Source organism: Macrotis lagotis, chromosome X (genome assembly GCF_037893015.1).
Source record: "Macrotis lagotis isolate mMagLag1 chromosome X, bilby.v1.9.chrom.fasta, whole genome shotgun sequence".
Taxonomy (NCBI): domain Eukaryota; kingdom Metazoa; phylum Chordata; class Mammalia; order Peramelemorphia; family Peramelidae; genus Macrotis; species Macrotis lagotis.
This window is the reverse complement of record NC_133666.1, coordinates 17,190,604-17,215,057: the sequence shown is the minus strand read 5'-3', so window position 1 is coordinate 17,215,057 and position 24,454 is coordinate 17,190,604. Positions and strand designations below refer to the sequence as shown.

General features: G+C 42.4%; 1 protein-coding gene across 1 annotated transcript; it reads left to right on the top strand.

Annotated features, from left to right (window-relative positions):
* Positions 1-6,077: 6,077 nt before the first annotated feature.
* STEEP1 (STING1 ER exit protein 1) lies at positions 6,078-24,327 on the top strand. The gene is made up of 7 exons (XM_074201911.1): positions 6,078-6,257; positions 17,958-18,075; positions 19,264-19,305; positions 19,844-19,982; positions 21,835-21,924; positions 23,052-23,144; positions 24,104-24,327. Exons 1-7 carry the CDS (start codon positions 6,134-6,136, stop codon positions 24,164-24,166), a joined length of 669 nt encoding a protein of 222 aa, XP_074058012.1. The 5' UTR covers positions 6,078-6,133; the 3' UTR covers positions 24,167-24,327.
* Positions 24,328-24,454: the final 127 nt, after the last annotated feature.

Here is a 24,454-nt window from a genome sequence, read left to right as displayed (position 1 = left end):
TCCTTTATTCTCATCATCTCTTCACCCCCTCTCTCTCCGCTATCCAAGCCCTCTCTACTGAAATTGCTCTTTCTTTCAAACATGGAGAGACTGGTATGAACTGATGCAGCTGGAAATAAGCAGAACCAATAGAAGAGTAGAAGCAGAGATTAAAATAAATTATATATTATAAATAAATTCAAATAAACAATGCTGAAGATTGAGCGATTGACATGACCAATCTTGGGCCTAGAGAAGAGATGAAGAAACACCTCTCTCCATTTGGGAATTGAGGACCACATCATGAGAGGTTGCATATGATATCAAACAGAGTCACCATGTTGGTTGCTTTTTCTTAAATGTATTAAAATTTTTTCTAGGCTACAGTTCTAATTCCTTTTTTGGGGGGGGCTTTTTCAAGGCAATGAGGTGAACTGACTTGCCCAAGGTCACACAGCTAGGTAATTATTATGTCTCTGAGGTTGAATTTGAACTCAGGTCCTCCTGATTCCAGGGCTTTACCACCTAGCTACCTCTACAATTCTAATTCAATGGTGAAATGAGTGAGTGTATACTAAAATGACTGTAATGTAAAAAGAAAAGGAATCAATAAAATGAATTTAAAAAATAAAATAAACATTTATTCTCAAACTTCTCTGATGAATTGTCAAAACCCATGATTTTTACTCAGGCTTCATTGTCTTAATCCCTCTGCAGCATTTGATACTCTTTACCACCTTCCTTTTTAGCATGGATCCTAGATCTAGAATTAGAAAGTCCTTCAAAGCCCAGCTAGTCCACCCTCCCTCATCTGAAAAGGAGGAAACTGAGGCTCAGGGAGGGGAAATCAGTAAGTGGAAGCAAGATTCAAATTTGAGGCCCTTTGACTTCAAATCCAACTTTTTTCCCCCATTATATGTCACTGCCCTAGATCAATATCAAGCATTTGACAATGTAGTAAGGAACATAGCTTATACTGGGGTATGGAGGTAAGTCATATGTAGAGAATGGGAAGGCAAATTAACTTAACTGGAACAGCAGAACTTCCCAGGAAGAAATGAGAGCTAAACTTGAAAAGGCACTAGAAGCTATAGTAGGGGTGTGCATCTCTCTCTCTCTCTCTCTCTCTCTCTGTGTGTGTTTGTGTGTGTGTGTGTGGTGGGAGATATTTGATAATAAGCCTAGAATGCTGGGCCGAGAATTTTTTATTTGGTAGGGAGCCATTGCAGATCCTTGGACAAGGGTGACTGTCTGAGGGGATGACAAAAAGAGACGGGAGGCCTACCACCTGGTTCATAAGTCTAGGCCCTAGCCATGACTGACTAGGAGATAGTGTGGAGAGATCTGCACGTTTCTGATATTTCACTTTTATCTTTGTATTCCAAGAATCTGGTACATGGTAAGTGATTAATATATGCTGATTGATTGATTGATGGGCTTGCTTCTCTTCCTTGTGACATTTTTTCCTTCTTCCCCTGGACTACCTGACCAAAAAATAAACCAAAACCAAACAACAAAAAGCCCTCAGGGACATCAGCTGTTGTTCCCAAAGCCTCTGTGTGTGGCCTCCCTGTGTGTGGCCAGCAGAGCCGGATTTCAGAAAGGGACTGTGCCTCAGGAACACTGTGCCCCCACGATCCTCCCCAGAAGCAGGGTTGCCATAGTGAATGGGCCCATGGCAGAACTCTCTCAGGCAAACAATCACCAGGCGGGTACTGCCTAACTATAGCACTCTTGGCTTCGAAGCCCCTAACACCCCCATCCCACCTTGACATCTCTGTGCCCATCCAAACAGCCTCTTGTGGGTGCCCTATAGGGAGGGGGCCAGGAATGACATCATTTTCCATTCTAAAAGCATCCCTGTCATTTCCTCTGTAGCTTCCAACAGGCTCCTGGCAGACGCCCAGGCCCTACCAGACTCCAAATCGTCTTTCAGTCCCCAACATTAAGCTTCTTTGATGGATCTTTCTCAGGTTTAGAGTGAATGTGCAGGCCAAGATGTGAGATTTAGTTTTGTTCTAAGCCTTCCGCTCAAATCTGACCTGAACACAAAAGGGAGGGTTTGGAAACAGAGGAAGTGGATAATTGTGGGAGGCTGTGGAATCTCTATCACAAGAATCTTAAATCTAGGGTAGTCTAATCTTCACTGTGTTTGGTACATAGTGGGTGCTTAATAAGTATTGGTTTGATTTCTGAATAGCATTAAGCAGCAGGGAGGACTGAATGATCTTAGAATATTATCCACTGTGATTTCTCTCTCATCACAATGTGGAAACAAAGTAAAGACTGACAGATTGCTTTCTGTGGGGGTGGGGTGGGGGAGGGAAGTAAGATTGGGGGGAAAATTATAAAACTCAAATAAAATCTTTAATTAAAAAAGAATATTATCCACTAGTAGCTTCTAAATCTATGATTTTGTGATTTTTTTTAGGTTAGGAATTCACTAATCCTTCAAGCCCCATTCACTGAAGTGGTTATGCAGGGAGCTCACAAACCTTTGGAACTCTAGAAGATGTGTTCAGAAGATGGAAGCAAGAACAGATAACAGATGAATGTGTCTTAGTTCTGTCAAAAATAGCAGTAGCATAGGGGCAGCTAGGTGGCCCAGTGGATAGAGCACCAACCCTGGAATCAGGATAATTTAATAATTATCTAGCTATGTGACCTTGGGCAAGTCACTTAACCCCATTGCCTTACCCCCCCCCAAAAAAAACAGTAGCAAACAACTTTGAATGAGTTAGGAAATCTCATCAACATAATGATTAACTACAATTCTAGAAGGGTCATGATGAAGCATTTTATGTAACTTCAGAGAGAGAGAAAAAGAGAGAGAGGATAAACTGAAAGTAAAAAAATTATGCAGAAAAATAGTGTCAGTTTATCAGTGGTGCTAAAGGTCAGATAGGGAAGGACTACCAAGGAATTTATTAGAGTTCTTATTGGACAGCAAAAAAAGGTTTGCTTTTTGTTTTTTGGAAAAATTGGGGAAAAGAGGATGATCCACCTAAGCATGGGATTGATGGATAATTCAGACATTGTGTGAAATAAAATATAAGAGAAGACAGAAAAAAAAGACCCTGAATTCTTTATGGATATGGGATTTCATTGATGAGAGTACTCCTTCCACACAGGCTGATTATAAGCCTTTTTTAACCTAGGACATGGTCTTTGAGAGTTGTGACCATTTCATCAGTCTTGTAGCCAGCTTGTTGGTTAGCTTCTCTGTCTTAGCTGGTTGTGGTCTCTGGTTTCTGACTAATGTCATAAGTAGTTCAATTCTGGGCTGATACTCAGAATAGGTAGAATTGCTTAACTAGTTTGGCTTCTCTATCAAGTAGAATGAATGACCTTTGGACTGGAAAGCATAGGACAAAAAGGAAACTGAAATGAAAGGGCCATAGGCAGATTGGAAAAGGACATTCAGCTGCCCTTGATGAATTTAAGTCAGCAGACCCAGAGGAGCATCATAGTAGAGTACTGAGAGAACTGGCAGAGGTGGTTGCAGAACCACTGTCGGTGCACCAGAGAAGGATAAACATTGCTGCAGTTGTTGAAGTAGCTTCTTGCAAACTATGGACTTGAGTGCAATTCCTGGCACAATTCTGTACTATATACTTAAAGATATGGTTACCAAACATGGAAAAAGGAGATGCAATATAGTAAGAAAGAACCTTTGTGATTTTCTTCAGTGGGAAAAAAGCAGAAATAAAGTACATTGGAAAATGAACAGCTTGAGATAATGATGCCATAGCAAATTATGAAGGAAGAATACTGAGAAACATGAGAAGTCTAGTGTGAACTAATGTAGAGTCAAGCAAGCAGAAACAAGAAAGCAATATTTATAATGATTACGATGATGTGAATGAAAAAAGAACCTGGAGCAGATAGCTAATTGCAATGATTGGTCTTGATCTTAAAAGATGAGAAAATACTTTTCTTCTTTTGGTTAAGAGGTAGACATTGAAGACACCGAGGCCATCTACTGCATCCCTGGCTATTGGCGGTTACCTTGACTTTTGTTTAATTGTGAGACTTTGGTGACTCTAGAAGAGAAAGTAGATTGAAGACTTTTTGCAAATCTGTTTTACTTATATTCAATTGACAAGAGAGTCAAGATATCACCTGTGGTGTCATTGGTCCTCTTCAAAAATGAAGGATGAATGACAGCAACAATAGGCAGAGGAGTAAAGATATGGAATATTGTCCATATGTGATTAGCACAGTCAACGTGTTCATTAATTTGATTTATGTTCATTGTTATAAGGGAGGGATCACTGGGAACATCAAAAAGTTATTTAAAAAACCCTGATAATCAGCATGTCTTCATCAAGAGCAGGTCATGCCAGATTAATCTTATTTTTAATAGCATTACTGAACAGAAAAGTCAATGGGATATTGTAGATATGTTTTACCTTGATTTCAGCAAAGTCTTTTGTTTTGGCAAGGAAATGGGGCTAATGACTTACCGAAGGTCACACAGCTAAGTCATGATTAAATGTCTGAAGCTGGATTGAACTGAGGTCTTCCTGACTCCAGGGCTGGTGCTTTATCCACTGCACCACCTAGCTGCCCCTTCAGCAAAGCTTTTGACAGACTTTTGAATTCTATACTTTGGGTGGAGAGAATATGGGTTAGTTGATAAGGAGATTTTGAATAGGCTGGATAACTGGACTTGTAGTCATTTCAACAGTCAGTGTTACTTTGGCCTTACAATATTAAGTTAGTAGAATGTCTCTAGCAGAGGGTATCAGGGTTTCATCTAAAAGTTTGTGCTGTTTAAATTTTTTTAGGCAGTGACTTAGATGAAGGCAGAGGTAGTAGCTTACATCCTGATGTAACTAACTCAGTAGCTGATAGGGTCAGGATACTAAAACATCTGTCTATACTTGACTTCACATCTCCAAAATAGTGATTGCGTGATGTTTGTCTGAAAAAGAACTGGGGAGGGAAAAGGATTGTAAAGTACAAACTTGATTATGCAATAATCCTGGAATTGTTATTTAGCTATGTCTAACTTTTTGTGACCTTTGTGATCCCATATGGAATTTTCTTGGCAGAGATCCTAGAGTGGTTTGCCATTGCTTTTCCAACTCATTTACAGATGAGGAAACTGAGGTAAATAGGGTGAAGTGATTTTGCTCAGGGTCCCCCAGCTAAGGAACGTCTGAGGCCACATTTGAGATCAGGTCTTCCTGATTCCAGGCCCAGAGATCTTTCTCCTGTACCGCCTAGGAACCCTGATCCTGTGATGGAGCAACCAGAGGCTTAATGGCTTCCCCCTATTTTAGGAAGGCCGCTGAGAAGCTGAGGAGTGTTTTGAGGAGGGCAGCCAGGATGACGAAGAACTATATGGGAATCAGTGTCAATAACTGGGCACGTTTAGTTTGGAGAAGAGCCTTGTTTCTAAGTATATGAAGTTTGTGCCGTGTATCTATATCAAAATCTCAGTCAGAATGGGCCGCAGCCCTAGGAGGCAGTGGGGGCAGAAGCTGAAGGGAGGGACAAAGAGGCCAGGTGGGTACAGCGACATTCCCACTGGCACGAGCACTGCCCTGTGGGGTTGAGTGGCGAGGCCGGAAGTGCCCTCTTGCAAAGCCCATGCTTTGGGTTGGTCCTGGGTGGGTGGGCTCCCTGTGAAACACCAGTCCCACGCCTGTCTTGGGCCCCTCGTTTCCCCGTCCCGGCCCTTAATTTCCTCCTCTGTACGAGCAGGCAGTTGCATTTGCAGCCCCCCCCCCCCCAGGTGCCAGTTATTCCGGTCAACCTGGGAGCTCTCCTGTGGGGTCGTAGTGTGCCAAGTCCCGGATTCGACTTGCTGCCGGTTAAGTGAAGGACGGGCGCCCGGGGGCTCGCTTGAAGGGGCCTCGAGTCCCTGTGTTGCATCACAACGGCTCTACCGCCCCTCCCCGCCGGTCCTCACTTCGTTCGGGGCAAGCCCGTATGGCCCAGAGACCCAGGCCTGTGCGTGGGCGAGCCGGGGCCGCGGGCGCCCCCGCCTTTCTGCAGGCCTAGGTCCCAGATGGAGCGGAAGAAGCTGGAGCGATGGCCCGGCCGCATGACGTCACTTCCTCCCATATTCCGGCTCTCGCAGCCCTCTTCCGGCGCAAGGAGGCGCCGAGACGGTTTGGGCTTCCGAGGCGGGAGCAGGAGGGCCATGCCGAAAGTGGTGTCCCGCTCGGTGGTGTGCTCCGACACCCGGGACCGGGAGGAGTACGATGACGGCGAGAAGCCCCTGCACGTCTACTACTGCCTGTGCGGCCAGATGGTGCTGGTCCTGGGTGAGCCGGGGGGAAGGGGACCCGAGAGCGACTGCGCGGCCCCGGCCTTGCGATCTGAGGGCACGCCTCCCGACCCCATGCATGCGAGCAGGAATGCATGAGTGTTCCCTGTGGGCCGCGGCGGCCGCTGGAGACCGCTCAGCTAGGGGCTGCAAGGAAGCTCCAAGCCTCCCCAGTGCAAACCCCTGTTCTTCTCCAAGGGGCCTCCCTCCGCCCAGGTTCCCCTCCCATCCCCCCCGCACTCCAGGCCCACCCAGCCAAGGCCTTGACATAGGCAGCCTGGCAACATAAAACCCAGCATTCATTAATTCAGGAAGCTCATTCAAAGACATGAAGCTCCCACTATTACACTAAGGACGCTGCCAGGTGCACACAGACACACACAGACATACACGCACAAAGAATAAAACAACCTCTGCGCCCAAAGAGCTTACATTGCAATGTGAACTATCATTACATGCAAATTTACACGCAAAGGAATTACTGTCAGGATAGTTTAGGAAGTTGTGCAGTGTAAGCTGGGGCCTCTGCAAAGGCTTTCTGCCTTTAGTGCTTGATGCTAAAGGAATAGGGGTGTGTGTGTCTGTGTGTGCGTGCACGTGCACACGTGTGCACACATGCACACATGTGTGTGTATGTGTCTGTAAGTGCTATATTCCGAGCATGGAGGCCTTCTGCTGCAAAGGCACACAGAATGATGTTTAAGGAACAGAGAAAAGGCAAGCATGGCTGGATCTCACAGTGTCAATGGCAAATCATGTCCAGAGGCTGGCCTCAGGTTTTGAACGACTTTAAAAGCTAAAGAGAGTTTTCCTCTTTGTTCTAGAGGCAAGACAAAGCCATCAGAGGCGGTTGAGTAGGGGACTTAGATGGTCACATCTGGGTTTAAGGAAAGTCATTTGGAAGCACTGTGCTAGACGGTCTGAAGCAATGAGAGACCAAGGCAGGGAGGAAGACTACAGTTATTCCTTGCACATGTTAACTTTTCCCCTCTCAATTTTGATATTTTGAAGGTCCTCATAAGAAATTAAACGAAAATTTTAAGGGAGTTTTGTGGAAACCATAGATGATACAGAAAAAAGTCTAGAAAGTCAGAAATGCATATATGCAGAATATCAAATAATATAGCTTATGACCAAATACTTAACTCAAAATTTACAATAATGTACTATAAACACATTATAAAAGAAAAAATCCAGACTTCATTTCTACTACAAAAGGGCCAAAATATTTTACCTGGTTTTTTTTCTAGATCGTGGGGGAGATGCTCCCTTAATCCCCTCAAGTGAAGGGGTAACTGTAATTAGCTGACTATTGCCTCCTAGAGGAGTCTAGGGAAGAAATGATGAAGTCTTTTTTTTTAAGATTTTATTTTGAGTTTTACAAATTTTTCCCCCAATCTTACTACCCTCCCCCCACCCTCCACAGAAGGCAATTTGGCAGTCTTTACCTTGTTTCCATGGTATACATTGATCCAAACTGAATGTGATGAGAGAAAAAAAATCACATCCTTAAAGAAAAAACATAAAAGAGATAGCAAGATCAGACAATAAGATATCAGTTTTTTTTGGTCTAAATTAAAGGTAATAGTCCTTGTTCTTTGTTCAAACTCCACAATTCTCTCCTCTCCTCTCCTCTCCTCTCCTCTCCTCTCCTCCCTCTCCTCCCTCCCCTCCCCTCCCCTCCCCTCCCCTCCCCTCCCCTCCCCTCCCCTCTCCTCTCTTCTCTTCTCTTCTCTTCTCTTCTCTTCTCTTCTCTTCTCTTCTCTTCTCTCTCTCTCTCTCTCTCTCTCTCTCTCTCTCTCTCTTTTTGCAAGGCAATAGGGTTAAGTGGCTTGCCAAAGGCCACACAGCTAGGTAATTATTAAGTGTCTGAGACTGAATTTGAACCCAGGTACTCCTGACTCCAGGGCCAGTGCTCTATCCACTGTGCCACCTAGCTGCCCCTAGCATGGAGTTTTGAAGGTAGAAATAACAAGATACAGCACCTGATTCAATGTGGGGGGTAGGGTATAAGGATAATTTGAATGTTATAACCAGACAGACTAAAAGGATAATGATGCCTTTGATGAAAGTAGAGGTATTTGAAAAAAGGTAAGGGCTTGGGGTAAAATATGTTCAGTTTGGGGTGTCCCTAGGACATCCAAGTCGAAATATCCAAAAGAATTTGTTGATGTGGCACTGAAGCTCAGGTGAGAGACTGGAACTTGTACCCAAGGGAGTTGATGAATTCACCAAGACAGCATATAGAAGAGAAGAGGACCTTGGACAGAATCTTTGGGAGAACCACAGTTAAAAGGCCAGTAAAAGAAACTGAGAACAAGTGATCAGATAGGTAAGGGGTCAAAAATGCACATCATCACAAAAACCCAGAGGAGTGTGTATATAGAAGAGGGTAGTCAATAGTGTCAAATGCAACACACATGTTGAGAAACATTAAAGACTGAGAAAAGACCATCAGAATTGAGCAAGGACATTTCATACTGTTTACTCTTTTTTGAAAACATATATAATAAATATATATATAATAAAATATATAATAAATATTATACATTGTTTTCAAAGCAGATTAGCTTTTCTGTTCCTCCTTTTAAGTTTTGTCCTCTGCTGCGCACTTTTTAATTTTATTAAAATTTTAAAAAATTTTTTCTTTCTCCCATTCTAGAGAAGGCTACAATTAAACATGAATATAGCTACATATGCATTTATATCTATAAACATACATACATATACATATACATATACACACATATAGGAAAGACCATACTATACATATTTCTATTTATCAGTTCTTTCTTTGGAGGAAGATAGCATCTTCCTTCATAGGTCCAAGTCTTCTCATGTTTTTGTAAAATCACCAGTTCATTATTTCTTATATAGTTACCGCCACAATCCAACACCACAACTTGTTCAGTCATTTTAGCCAATCTGATAGGTGTAAGATCTTATCTCAAAATTGTTTTGATTTGCATTTCTTTAATCCACAATGATTTAGAGCATTTTTTCATGATTGTATATAGTTTTGATTTCTTCATTGAAAAACTGCCAGTTCATATCCTTTGATGATTTATCAATTGGGGAATGATTCATAGTCTTATAAATTGGACAGAGTTCTTTATGTATCTGAGAAATGAGACCTCTGAGAAATTGTCAGTGAAAGTTTTTTCCCTCAGTTTTCTGCTTTCCTTCTAATCTTGGTAACAGTGGTTTTATTTGTATACGATTATTGTCCATCTACTCTGGACTTATCTTATATATGCTTATTTCCTTGTTGTCTCTTCTATTATTCAGCATGCTATAATGGACACAAAGCTGACTTCAAACTCAGGAAGATCAGGGTTCAAGTCTTACTCCTGATATGTGAACCTGAGCAATTTATATAATTTGTCAGTGTTGTAAGTTACTTTCTAGGACTACATTGCAGAGAAGCTGCTGACCTGAATTAGAATGGAAGTTTCCACACCTGGCTGTTCCTGATGCCAGTGAAATCCCAGATCTGGTCCTTATCTCTACTCCATTAGAGTGGAAGCTCCTTAAGTTCAGGGCTTGTCTTTTGCCTTTCTTTGTATTTCCATTGCCTAGTACAGGGAATGGCACACAGAAGGTGCTTGTTGAATGTCTGATTAGAAAGAAACTGAGGCCCAGTGAAGGGGTGATTTGGTCACATATAGAAGAATCCTAGATCTAAAGCTCTGAAGTGTTGTCAGAGGCCAGTCCCCAAGGAGGTTGAGTGACTTGTCTCGGTTCATCCAGGACTTAGGTGTATATCAGAGTCATAATTCGAACCCCAGATACCACAGTACTTTTGCCCTTGCATTATTTAGCCTCATTTTCTGTTTACTAATATATTACTTTGTAAATTGCTTAATTTCTTTCCAGCATGAATCTCAAGCTCCTCCAAAATGGGACCCTGAGTTATTTGCTTGCTTTTTTTTTATTTTTTAAATTTATTTAACATTTATTTATTCTGTTTTTGTACAAATAATGTTTTTTATACATTAATAAAATATTCTTGTTTAAGAGTAAACAGAATAACCCCTCCCCCACAAAATATAGACTTGTTAGAGCGATAAAGTAAAGGGGAGAGAAAAAAATTAAAATTAAAAAAAATAATAGTAATAATTGTAGGTATGGCCAGGTGGTGCAATGGACAGAGCCCCAGTCCTGGAGCCAGGAGCACCGGAGCCCATATCCGGCCCTGTACACCCAACAATCACCCAGCTGTGTGACATGCAACCCACCCCAATCCCACTGCCCTACAAAAACCAAAAAAAAAAAAAAAGACCCAAAATAAAGTAAAATAGTAATAATAATAGGGGTGGCTGGGTGGCAGACAGAGCATTGGCCCTTGAGCCAGGAGCACCCAGGTCCAAAGCCGGCCTCAGACACCCAACGAGCTGCTATGTGGCTCCAGGCAGGCCATCCCACCCCATTTGCCCTGCACCCCCCCCCCAAAATAATAATAATAACAAAAAATGTGCTTCAGTCTGTCTTCCAACACCACCAATACTGTCACGGGTGGATCACATTTTTTATGATAAGTCCATTGCAAAAGTTACTTCCATATTTTTCCACCATTGCCATTGCTGACCGCAACTCCCTCCTTTCATATTTCTCTACTACCATGTACTATATTTTCTCTCTCCTTTCACTGACACTGCTGTAGGGTAGCTGAGTGGCACAGCAGACCGATCCCTGGCCCTGGGGCCAAGAGGCCCTGAGCCCCCCTACCACCCCTTAGGCCCAGCATCCACTATGGTCCCGGACAGGCCTTCCAATCCCAGCCCCTTGCATGAAGTAAAAAAGAAAATGTGTTATATCTGACCACTGTCGCCCCATGGTCCATCCTCTCCTCCATCACTCACACACCCCCCTTCCCCCTGTCCCCCCACTTACTCCAGATGCCTATACCCCATTGAGTATATATGCTGTTTCCTCTCCTAGCCACCTCTGATGAGAGCGAAGATTCCCTCATTCCCCCGTGCCTTCCCCCCTTCCCTATCATTGCAATAGCTCATTGGAATAAAGAAAAATCTTATTATATGAGATATCTTGGCCTATTCCCCTTCTCCTTTTTCTTTCTCCCATTACATTTCTCTTTTTTCTGTTGACTCCATTTTTACACCATATTTTATCTTCAAATTCAGTTTTCTCCTGTGCTTCAACTATAAAAGCTCCCTCTACCTGCTCTATTAACTGAGAAGTTTCATATGAGTATTATCAGTGTCATTTTTCTATGCAGGAATACGTGCAGTTCATCATCATTAAGTTCTCATATTTTCCCCTTCTCCTCCACTCTCTATGCTTCACCTGAGTCCTGTATCTGAGGATCAAACCTTCTGTTCAGCTCTGGCCATTCCAACAGGAACATTTGAAATTTCCCTGGTTCATTGAAAGTCCATCTTTTTCCCTGGAAGAGGACATTCAGCCTTGCTGGGTAGTTCATTGTTGGCTGCATTCTAAGCTCTTTTGCCTTCCGGTATATTATATTCCAAGCCCTACAAGCTTCCAATGTAGTTGCTGCTAAGTCCTGTATGATCCTGATTGCAGCTCCACGGTATTTGAATTGTGTCCTTCTGGCTGCTTGTAATATTTTCTCTTTGACTTGGGAGTTCTGGAATTTGGCTATAATATTCCTAGGGGTTGTTTTTTTGGGATCTCTTTCTTGGGAGGATCAGTGGATTCTCTCTATTTCTATTTTGCCCTCTGCTTCTAGAATATCAGGGCAATTTTCCTGTAGTAATTCATTGAAAATGATGTCAAGGCTCTTTTCCTGATCATGACTTTCAGGTATTCCAATAATTTTTAAATTATCTTTCCTAAGTCTGTTTTCCATATCAATTGTTTTTTCAATGAGATGTTTCACTTTTTCTTCTAATTTTTCATTTTTTGGGGTTTTGAAGTAATGAATCTTGGTTTCTCATAAATTCATCAATCTCCCTGAATTCCATTCTTTGTCTGAAGGATTTGTTCTCCTCAGAGAGTTTTCTTATCTCTTTTTCCATCTGGCCAATTCTGCTTTTTAAAGCATTCTTCTCCCCCATAACTTTTTGAACTGTTTTATCCATTTGACCTAAGCTGGTTTTTAGCCTGCTATTTTCTTCAGCATTTTTTTGGATTTCCTTGACTAGGCTGCTGACTTCATTTTCATGTTTTTCCTGCATCTCTCTCCTTTCTTTTCCCAATTTTTCTTCTGACTCCCTCATTTGATTTTCAAAGTCTTTTTTGAGCTCTGTCATAGCCTGAACCCAATTTCTATTTTTCTTGGAGTCTTTAGATGCAGGAGCTTGTGCTTCCTCATCTTCAGACTGAGTATTTTGACCGTCCTTGGGCTCATATGCTAAATATTTCTCAATGGTGTTCCTCTTGTTTCTCTGCTTGCTCATTTTCCCAGCCTGAGCCTGTTTTGGGGGTGCTTCCTGAGCTTTTGGGACACTCCCACCAGGGTCTCAGTGTATGAGGCTCTGTCCTCCCTCCTGGTCTGTGAATGACCATATGCGCCCCCCTCTGCCATGGGGCTGAGGTGGGGGGGCCCTGATGTTCTATGGGGGGCATAGACTTCCATCAGGATCTGAATGTGGTCATAGCCCCAGAGTCCTGTTCCAGGGGCAGAGCTCTGCAGTCTCTCTCTCTTCACTCCCCTCCCTAGGTTCAATGGGCTCACACCCTGGGGGCTCCTGCTGGCTGGCCACACTGCTGGCTGTGTGCCCTGAGGGCTGGGCTCCACGTGCTCGCTCTGGCAGAGGTACCCCCCCCCACTGTTCCCCCACTTTGTGTCCGGTGCTTCCCCAGGGTGTAGTTCAGGAGACTCCCCCGCTGCTGTGAGCCGCGGCTCCCAGCGCCCTGGGGCTGCCTCTGGGAGGCTGAAGTTCTTTCGCTCTGGCAGGCCACCCCTCTGGCCCGCTGCCCCTCCAACCCCGGGGAGCAGAGCCTTTCTGCTCTTTTCCAGGTTACCTTGAGTAGGAGAACTGCCTCACTGGGTCCCTCTGTGGGTTCTGTCTTTCTGAAGTTTAGTTAGAGTCCTTAGCTTATGAGTTTTATGAGAGAGCTTCTAAGAGAGGGTCCTCTCTTGTCGCCATCTTGATTTGCTTGCTTTTTAATTCTCTCTTCTATATGATAGTCCTTCACATACTCCCCCCAACTCCTAGTTTTATAAATTCAAAACCAGACCTCATTTCATATGATTCTGTTCATTTTCCAGTGGTCAGTATAGTGGTACAAGATAAATGTACCTAGTTTCTTCAGCTGGTCCTCATTTAGATCAAAAGATAATGGCTTTAGAGTAGGAGAGGTATCCATTCAATGTCATCATTTTTTAGACAAGGAAACTGAAATACAGAGTGGTGAAGTGATTTGTCCAAGAATATTTAGGCATGGTATAGACTCCATCCTTGCCTTCCCCTGTCAGACATATTACAAAGGAAGAGAGTATTGAATTTAGTGTCCTCAAACTTGCATTCAAATCTTGGTCCTACCACTATTTGTAACTAACTTTGGACACATCATTTAACTTTTATTTTGCAATGAAATAGGGGTTAAGTGGCTTGCCCAAGGCCACACAGCTAGGTAATTATTAACTGTCTGAGGCCAGATTTGAACTCAGGGACTCTTGACTCCAGGGCCTGTGCTCTATCTACTGTGCCACCTAGCCGCCCCAATTTTTTTTTTAAAGAAAGATTTTGCTTATTTTGAGTTTTACAATTTTTCCCCTATTCTTGCTTCCCTCCCCCCTGCCCCCCCACAGAAGGCAATTTGCCACTCTTTACATTGTTTCCATGGCATACATTGATCCAAATTGAATGTGATGAGAGAGAAATCATATCCTTAAGGGAGAAACATAAAGTATAAGAGATAGCACCATCAGACAATAAGATATCAGTTTTTTTTTTTCTAAATTAAAGGTAACAGTCCTTGGTCTTTGTTCAAACTCCACAGTTCTTTCTCTGGATACAGATGGTATTTTCCGTTAGCAGACAGCCCCAAATTGCCCCTGATTGTTGCAGTGATGGAACGAACGAGTCCATCAAGGTTGAGCATCTCCCTCATGTTACTGTTAGGGTGTACAGTGTTTTTTTGGTTCTGCTCATCTCACTCAGCATCAGTTCATGCAAATGCCTCCAGGCTTCCCTGAATTCCCATCCTTCCTGGTTTCTAATAGAACAGTAGGTGTTCCATGACATATATATCAGGTCACTTAACTTTCTCTGGGCCTCACTTTCCTTGTATGTAAGAATGAAAAAAATTGGACCTGATAGTCTCAAAGAGACTCCAGTTCTTGGCCCATAATTCTTTATTCCTGAAGGATCATTGTTCTCCCTAAACTGTAGTATCCATCAGTGAATATTCTAGGCCTCCATAATGCAGCCTGCAAGGGCAGCTTATGATTCAGCCACTGGTCTGATGCTGGAAACAAGTGCACCTGTTGATGCAGCTGGTGCCTCTTAGCTTTGTGTCATGGACCAGTGGAGTGGAGGTGTCTTCATTCAAATCAGTGATAGACACTTTGTATGGCATCTGTGTGATATTTTACTTGAGGATTTCTTTCCAAGTTTACTTCAACCCAGACTCCTTGGGTCTGAGCTTCACAGCCATGAAAAACAGACAAAGGTAACCTTTGAGTTCCTTAAGAATAAGGTTCTAATTCCTGAGGATCTCTGTGAGTTTGGGCAGGCCATTAACCTTAGCTAGTGGCACAGTGACTAGAGAGTGGGACATTTGCTCAAGAAGAATTGAGTTCAGATCCTATCTCTGTGATCCTGGGCAAACCACTTAACCTCTGTTTCCTTAGTTTCCTTGTTTATAAAATGGAGAGGATAGCAGTAGCACCTTCTTCCCAGGGTTGTTGTGAGGATCAAATGTGCCAATATTTCTAAAAGACCCTTAGCACACAGGGCCTGGCACATAATAGATACTATATCAGTGCTTATTCCCTTCCCATCCAGGCCTCTGTTTTCTCCTTTGTAAAGTGAAGAGATTGGGACTAGATGACTTTTGAGGTCCCTGCCAGCCTCTTCAACCAGCTGCCTAATTGTATTATCATTCAGGCCCCATTTCTCCATTGTATCCACAAGCAACACATGAAAGACTTGGTTAAAGGCTTTGATCAAATATAGGAACACTATGTCTACTACATTTCGCTGATCTGACAGGTTAGAAATGAGGTTCATCTGGCATGACTTAATGGTCCTTGGTGATCAGAACCTTCCTCCCACTCACAAGTTGTTCCTTTAATAATGTACTGTACAGTCTTGCCAGGAATTCAGATCACACTTAGCAACCTATCCACCACTCCCCCATTAAAAATACTAATAACATTTAGGACATTTCTTTTCAGTCCTTTTTGTTTCCATGCTTTTTCAGAAATTGCCAACATTGGCTCAGCAGTCAAGCCTGCCAACTCTTTAAGTACCCTGAGATGTAGATTGTCTAAGCCTGGCAGTTTCAGCTTGGGAGACGATCTCTTGCCATCCATTCACTTGCCTTGAATTTTAACTTGATTTTACCAATTTTTGTTCTTTTCTTAGAAGTCTGAAGAGAAGAGTCTGGTAGAGAAAACCGAACCAAAATGAAAATTCAATAACTCTTTAATTTCTGTGGAAATTCTCTCCTCTTACCTCGGCTATGGTGTTCTCTCTTCCTTCATCTTCTTTTTACCTCCAGTATAATTTTGTAGGCTTTTTAAAAGTATTTTTATTTTTTATATTATACTTGACAAACACTAATAAACATGAATACACTTCTCTAGCTAAATAACAGTAATAAAGGATTATACAGAAACAGTGAGCTTCTGTATCAGGTTTTTTAAAATGTATATTAACTAAAATGTTAAATATAGCCCAGCTGCCCTGCTTGACTCTCTGCCTATCAAGTCTCTTCACTTCTTTGCCATTTTTAAATGTTTCATCCATGCTCAAAATTTCTCCTGTAATCAATAAATGTAATCAAATCAAATAAAATCAATACATTTATTATGTCAATATACCTATGTCTTATTCTGTCCCCATAGTCCAGTAGCTCTCTGCCAAGAGGTGGGAAGCAAACTTCCTCACCCGCCTTCAGGAGCCATGAGCAGTCAAGAGTCCTCAAGTTTCTCAATGCCATCTTCCTTTACTATCATGGTTGTCACTGTGGAGACTGTGTCCCTAATTTTCCTTAGCTTTAGTCTACATCTTTTTAGACCAGGTTGTTCAGGTCTCCCTGAATATATCCTATTTATAATTTCTCACTGTTTTGGTATACTCATGTGCCACGATTTGTCTAGCCATTCCACACCTACTCTGAATCCTTTGTGTTTCCAGTCCTTTACTACAATAAAAAAGGATGGCTATGACTATTGTCATCCACAATCTTTGACTTCCTTAAGTTAGACACTCAGCAGAGCTTTCCAAAGTTGTCATCAGCATTCATTGTCTACTACAGCTTATTCTGTGTACCTCCCCCAATAGTTTTACAGAATACTGTCAATTTTTGTTTTCATCCCCTGTAGGTCTCTACTTTTATTTTAAAACTTTTCTGGTACATTTGTTTTGCTCGTAACAAACGCCCCCCCCCCCCCGTCCCCAAAAGTACATTTCTCTGAAGCAGTTAAGTAGATTCCCACAAAAATGGGATTCATTATCATGGACAAATCCTTTCATAGGGTTATTGCCAGTGATAATAAATTCCACTTTTGTAATTTGTCCCATTTGTTAACCCATTGGAAGGCTATGTACTTTAACTTTAATATTGTCCATTGGATTTGGTCCAAGTTTTACTGGCTTTGTTTGCATCATATAGTGTTATTTGGCTTTGCTTTCTTCACTTTGTTTCCCTATATAAGAATTCCCCCAAGTTTTTTTGATCACTTCCTTATGGGGCAAAAATATCCTATTAGACATTTCTATGCCACCGTTTTGTTACATCCATTTCCCAATCTTTGGATACAGATTTTGTTTTTAGCCATTTTTTATTACAGATAATATTTTGATTCATATTTCTCATAACTATTTTCATGTATACAGATATTTTCATTGTTCCATTAACCTTCTTGGGATAAGTGTAGAGATCTGTGGATGATGACTAATTTGGTAAATTTTCTTGGATGATTCCAAATTGTTTTCCAGAACAGTTGAGCAAAGCCATAACTCCCCCCAGGAGCTTATTAGCATAAGCTATCTTCCAATAGTCCCTCCAGCATTGAAGTCTCCAGTCTTTTGCCACTTTGCCAATTTAATGAGAGAATATTTTAAAATATAAGTTAGTTGTTGAGTTCTTGGCATCCACACTTTGTTCTCTTTGGATAGCTTCCTTCGATTCCTCAGTGGAATTGTTTGTCCTTGAGTTTATGTTTAGTTATATTCTTGAGAGCATCTCATCCGCCTGACCCAACTTTCCTCTTAGAATTCTGTGCTGCCTCCATAGTTTGAGGCCTTACTTCTGGCATAGCATTTGTCAGCACACACAGAACACTGGATTAAGCATTGGGAGATAAAAGAATTCTATCAGCCAGTTCCTGTTGTTGAAGTTGCAGGCCAAGAAGACTTCCCCCTGCCCATGTAAACATTTTTGCTAGAAGCATCGGTGGGATCCTTGAAAAAATACAGTGCCAAATGCTTGTAAAAATCTTATAAGTGGGAGTGGGAAACAGTATTACAAGGCCCTTCCTCAAGACTTCCCCTTGAGCCATGACCCTCAGTGACCCCGGCTCCCTTTCTTTCTTCAGATTGCCAGTTAGAGAAATTACCCATGAGGCCTCGGGATCGAGCCCGGGTGATTGATGCAGCCAAACATGCTCACAAATTCTGTAACACTGAAGAAGAAGAGAGTGTGTATCTTCGGAGGTAAGACGCTGTCTCTCTCTATAGGGAAGTTCCTTTGGCGGGGTAGTTTTGAACAGAGAGCATCCCAACTAATGTGAGTGACTACTGAGCTGGTCTGTAGCTTTCTCTTTGCTTTGTGGTCAGGTTCAAATTCTTTGAATCTTGGATGCACCCGAGTAGAAGTGTCTCTTTTGATTTGTTAATTCTCCAGGCGTGTTGCGATGTTGTTTGTTACTTAAAAAATCCTTTGCTCATTTGTTAGCTTTGGGGGCCATTGCCTTTGTTAGTCGAATCAAAAAAAAAAAGAAAAAAGAAAAAATAGCCACTGCGAAAAGCAGAGGATTGGGTCTGAGATTAAGAGGAAGCAATGTGGCGCAGTGGAAAGAGCACTGATTCTGGAGGCAGAAGATAACTGGGTTCAAAGCCCTGTCCAATGCTCATTGCCTATGTGTAAGTCTTTTCCCCTCCCTGGAACTCACTTTCCTCGTCTGTCAAATGAGGGGTTTGGGCTAGATGAACTCTGAAGTTCTTCCCAACTCTGCTTCTATGATACTCAGATCTGATTTGAGAGAATTATATTTCATATAATTTGAATTTCTTTGTTGTTTTCATGAATGGATTCCTTCCTGAATTAATGAAAAGAGTTGGAACAGACTACTAGTACAGTCGGGGTTTGTTTGTGTGTGTGTGTGTGTGTGTGTGTGTGTGTGTGTGTGTGAGAGAGAGAGAGAGAGAGAGAGAGAGAGAGCGCTTGAGAGAGAGTGAGCTCAAGAGTGCGAGTGCAAGCTGAGAGAGAGAGAGAGAGAGAGAGAGAGAGAGAGAGAGAGAGAGAGAGAATGAGAGAGAGACAGCTGGGGTCTAGCAGCTGCTCTCAGAGGGGCTCTGTCCAGTTGCTAAAGAGAAACTGTTTGTGTCAGGAGAGCAAGGTACAAACTGGCATTCACAAGGGAAGGCAAATCACTTGCCCATGGGAGGCAGCAGCAAAAATTGATTGTAGCTCTCTGCAGGTGGACTTGGGGAGGTTTGATGACCTAGAGTCACTTTGGTCTATAGAGTGAGCTGGCATGGAGAGGCTCCCCCCGCCTTTGCCTCCTCCCCCCACTATTGGAGGACAGCAAGTGATGTGGCTGTGAACAAACGATTAGGGGTGAGTAGGGTGGTACTGCTTGGTCTCTTTCTTCTGTGTGACCTCTTTATTTGTCTTTGCAGACCTGAAGGCATAGAACGGCAATTTAGGAAGAAGTGTGGAAAGTGAGTATTGCCATTGTATTGCCATCTCCTACTCCACTAGGGCTCTAACTGTTTCTATTTTTATTCTATGTCATATTCTTCTACTTACAACTTTCCTGCCTCCAAGTTCTCCTTACTTATAATACCAGACCTTTCATGCTCATATGCTTCAGTACCTGGGAGTGGTGATGGGTTTTTAAAAGAGCATTGTCTTTTTGATAGAACCTATTTAGGATGCCTATTAGAGTTTTCACGACCTGGATTTAAATTTTGCTTCTGATACTTAATAACCCTCTAGCCTGGGCAAGGTCCTTCCCCTCCCGGGGCATCAGATTCATTCTCTGTCAAATGGTGGGGGGGGGGTTGTATTCAGTGGCTTTTAAGGTCTCTTCCAACTCCAGATCAAGCATCCTAACAAACAAAAGACACAACTGATTCAAACCTGGGGCCTCTAACTTGCAACCCCCGCAATTCTTTGACTTTACCAGGGCTGTCTTCCTTTTTCTTGGTACACTTTGAGAATCAGTGATGTTGGGATCTGAATCTTTGCTGTTTGCAGGTGTGGCTTGCTGCTCTTTTACCAGCACCAGCCGAAAAATGCTCCAGTGACCTTTATTGTGGATGGAGCAGTCGTCAAGTTTGGGCAGGGCTTTGGGAAAACCAACATATACAGTCAAAAACAAGAGCCTCCTAAGAAGGTAACTACTATCATATAAGGAAAATTGCACTATAGACAGCCTAGAAAGTGATGGCCCAAATTACTTGACAAAGCAGTGAGAGGTAAAGCACAGCTCATTTTTATCCGTCTGTGCTCAACTTCTCAATGAGACAGCAATGAATGACCTTTATGGACATTTTTTTATGTGGTCTATTTTAAAACTTCAAAACACTGGTAATTTCCAACTTTGTAACAGCAGTAATCCAAGAAACATTCAAAATAAGGAGGAAAAATCTTAGCTAAAACCCTTAGCATTTAACAAAGTAGAGAATACTTTATTCTTTTCCATGTCTCACCTAAATTCTGCTTCTTATGGCTTTGTTCTTTTTTCTTGCTTTTAAATATCTGTATATACAAATAAATATGTATTTCAAATATGTATTTATGTTGATGTATATATATATATATATATACACACACACATAAAGAGATACATACATTTATATCCATACATGTATATCACACACTTTCCTGTAAACTATATACACACACACACACATACACACACATATATGTACACAGAGAGAAGAGAGGAGGGAAGGAGAGATGGAGACAGAGAGAGAATTTGGAGCTAAGCAAGCATATGCATAATTTTGGCCCTGCTGATTTTCTTCTCCATCTCCTTATAGGTCTTTCTCAATTTCCTTATATGCTCACTGTTTATGATTGTTGTCATCATCATCGTGGTGGCTGTTGTTACCTGCACCACATAATTCCATTGCATTCACTTGGGGGGAGGAGGGAGTGGGTCTATAATTTTGTTGGTATTGAGTTCCCTGTGTGGAAACTCCCTTTGCCAATGTAGATTTTGACTCTTCCAGTGAGAGCCTATGACAGTAGAGGTTAGCTGACCTGGCCAGACTCACTCAGTCAGTATGTAAAGTAGCAAAGTTTGGCCCTGGGTCTTCTTGATGCCAAACCCGACCCTTCCCAATCACGTTAACGAACCGTGATTTATTCAGTTCGAACCAAGTGGCTATGAATATTTTTGTCCAGATTGTTCCCCCCTCCCCCCTTGTTCTTAGTTTGAGCCAAGGAAATGGAGAGTTAAAAGGGTTTTTCTTTGCCTGTTCAAGAGTGTCCTGTTGTTTTCTAAAACATGTGCAACAGCCTCCAGTTATCCCAGGAGCATATTAAAATTCCTGTGTCCCGGCAGCCATGCCAGTTTTGGAGTTTATTTTCTATTTCAGGAATATTTAGTTTTAAAGTTATTATAAGAGCCATGCCCTGTCCCGGTCACTTAACTTCTCAGTTTTTCTGACAGCTTTCTAAGACTAGAACTCATAGATTTCTACTAATAAATTCTCTATACCAATGAAATCAGTCTAATTTTAAAGCCTCAAAATGTCTGGAGACAAATTTTCGGCAGAATCCCAACAGACATCTTTCCTGTGAAGAAGGTTTGAGCAGGTGTAAGGTTAAGTTGTTTACGATCAAAAGTCATACTCTGTAAAGCTCTAAGGGAGGACCTTTCACTACTCTGTGCCTCAAGTTTCCCCATCCATAAAATGGATATAATTCCTTCCCTGCTTGTATTATAGGACATGAAATGAAATATGTCAAGTACTTTCTAAGTCTGAAGGCCTATAGGAATATAAACTTTTTATTGTATATTCCTCCTAAAATGTCTTTAGTTTGAGCATCTAAAAACCAAAGGATTCTATCTGTTTTTTCCCCATCATTTTTAAAATTCATGATGAAAAAATGGTGACAAGTCAAAACTCATGGCTTTTCAAGGCACTGGCCAATTATGGCCTGTTACAGACGCATGGGCATCTTGGTAAACTCGACTGAACCAGGCATTGAACTTCATTTTTATTCTGTACTTCTAGGTAATGATGACTAAGCGTACAAAAGACATGGGCAAATTCAGCTCTGTCACTGTCTCCACCATTGATGAAGAAGAAGAGGAGATTGAGGCTGTGAGTACATTTTTCCCTGAAGATGTTGAGAAGGGTCTCGTGTCTAGACTTCTGGGCACCAGGCTGTAGTGGAAAATAGGATGGACCAGGAATTAGGACACTGCTCATTTTGTCCTGGCTCCACCGCTTACCAGTTGTCACTTTCTCCCCTCTCTGCAATGAGAGCTGAGTTTTCTTCACTAAATGTTTCCCTTCCTAAGTGGGACTCACTGGGTGAAGTGTTGGGAGTACAAAGGATGAAACTTGACTGCCTTTCATCTTCCAAAGTGCTTACTTCCCTTGTACTGGGAAGATAGAATGTGCTCATCCAGACTGAATGTGATTGACTGAAAGGAGAAGGCCAGCCCAGAGCCCTAGGGAAACAGAACAGTGAAGACTCACTGGGGAAGGACCCCAGCTGACCCTTCGAGGAAGAGAAGGTTCTCAAGAGGCAGGGAGGAAGAAGCCTGGCCTGCATGAAGCTAATGATGGCAGGAGCCTTTAGGGTATAAGTAGGAAATAGCCAAGAGTCCATCTTGGCTGATGCGGAGAGTGCATGAAAGGAAGTCAGGTCAAATCAACTGGAATCAGAATATGAAGGGCCTTCAGGGCCAAACAGGAGGAGCCGCAGGGGCAGCTCATAGCTATCAATATGGAGCTGAAGTTCAGGGAAGCGATTGGGGAATCGTTTATGTAAAACAAACAAATAAACCCATAGGAGGGGAAGGGTGTGACTTTCCAGCTGAAAAATTCAAAAGTGCTTCCTTGATAAAATTAAGAGTTAGACTTGTGTTCTTTTTTCTCAAGGTCAAGTCTTTCCATTTTAGAAAGCTTGTTTCTATCCCAACTGGTCTGACACTATTAGTAGCAACAGTTGTCTTTATGGTATTTAACATGAGCTGCTCACTGGAAAATGTGTTGCATGTTATTTTACCAATGGGTGAAGTTGAAATCTGAACTCTTAGGATTATTGGAAAGATGAGCCGGAGAGGCTTGGACTTTCTTTCCCCCCATCTTTCCTGGGGAGCAGCCAAATTCCTGCCCTTCAGCTTAATGATCTTATTGCTCAGGTAACACAAGTAGGCCCTTCTGGTCTGTGTGTCTTTGTTGAAAGTCTAGTGATTGTGTGTTGAATTGTTTTCTGCCAGAGAGAAATAGCTGACTCATATGCACAGAATGCCAAAGTGATTGAAAAACAGCTGGAGCGGAAGGGCATGAGCAAGAGGCGTCTTCAGGAACTGGTGAGTGACATTGGGTAGGGGCAGGGGGCAGCTCTTCCAAGAGGAGGGAAAAGGAACCCAGGAAGACAGGCAATTATTCAACAAGCATATGCACCGGGCCAAGCCTTGGGCATACCGGAGGGGAAAAAAAGCAATCTCTTGTCTTCAGAGTACTTCCAGTCTAAGTCACTAGTTCAGTTTCTAACCAGACCTCCTACGCCTTGGAATGCAAACTCTTTCCATTACTATGAAAAAGGTCCTGCCTCCTACATGGCAAGCGTTGGCACAGCATGCCCTGGTTGGCCATATGTTTTCACCTGCTGAGTAGGTTGGAGGCACTCCATTCTCTCTTCAGGTCTTGAAACACTGGCCTTTCTAGGTATGATGGGGATCACTTCTAATTTCTCAAAATAGCAATTCTCTAGACCAGGGCTTCTTTATTGTTTCTGTCCCATAGACCCTGTTGGTGATCAGTTTGGTGAAGCCTGGGGTCATCTTCTCAGGAGATGATTTGCCTATGTCGCCAATAAAACACTTTGGGTTCCAAAGGAAACTGATTGTATGTGCGCCCGCGTGTGTGTGTGTGTGTGTGTGTGTGTGTGTGTGTGCGTGTGTGTGTAAAAGCCAATTTCCTAGAGCCCAGGTTAAAAGAGAGCTCTGTCTCATGTAGACATACCATAGACTAGTAGACTAGATTCTTGGAATATTCATTTCTGCAATCTGATATTCTTCTCTTTTGTGTTTGAGGCATGAATTTGTTCATGGCATTAGAGAAAACTAGATCTCACTTCAGTGTCTCATCAAAAGTTAAGCAAGCCAGCTAGTCACTGACTCTGGTGAAAAGTCAGCTAGATCTGTGGGGGCATGCTAGTGCCAGTAAACCAGAATTCACAGATAGGGTTTGGGGGGCTGAAGGGGGGTGGAACAAAGGAGCTCCTTCTGGGCAGTGTCCCACAATGTGTGCTCCTCATTCTTTCTAGGCTGAGCTCGAAGCAAAGAAAGCTAAGATGAAGGGGACCTTGATTGATAACCAGTTCAAATGATGGGAGAGCTCACTTGGGGGCAGTCACAAGTTTCCTTGACATGGTCTACTCTGGTCACCACTGCTGTACTCTACAAAACTGAATTGTACTCTCCAGAAACAGTCCCCCTGCACCATGCACCTATACTCTAACAGCACTAATAAAGTTCCCTAAATAGCTTACTCTCCTTGGTTTCTCTAGACTCTTTTTTGTCCAGGGGATGTTTTACTTATATTTTTCTGAATTCTTTTGTCTTTGAACATAACTGCTTTAACTTTTTGCCTTTGAACTTAATACAAAATAAAAGTC

Excerpts from the sequence above, each read along its gene's own strand:
- STEEP1 (XM_074201911.1), top strand. The coding sequence starts at position 6,134 with ATGCCGAAAGTGGTGTCCCGCTCGGTGGTGTGCTCCGACACCCGGGAC. Across the intron at positions 19,306-19,843 it reads TTTAGGAAGAAGTGTGGAAA|GTGTGGCTTGCTGCTCTTTT; the intron begins GTGAGTATTGCC and ends TGCTGTTTGCAG. Across the intron at positions 21,925-23,051 it reads AAGAAGAGGAGATTGAGGCT|AGAGAAATAGCTGACTCATA; the intron begins GTGAGTACATTT and ends GTTTTCTGCCAG.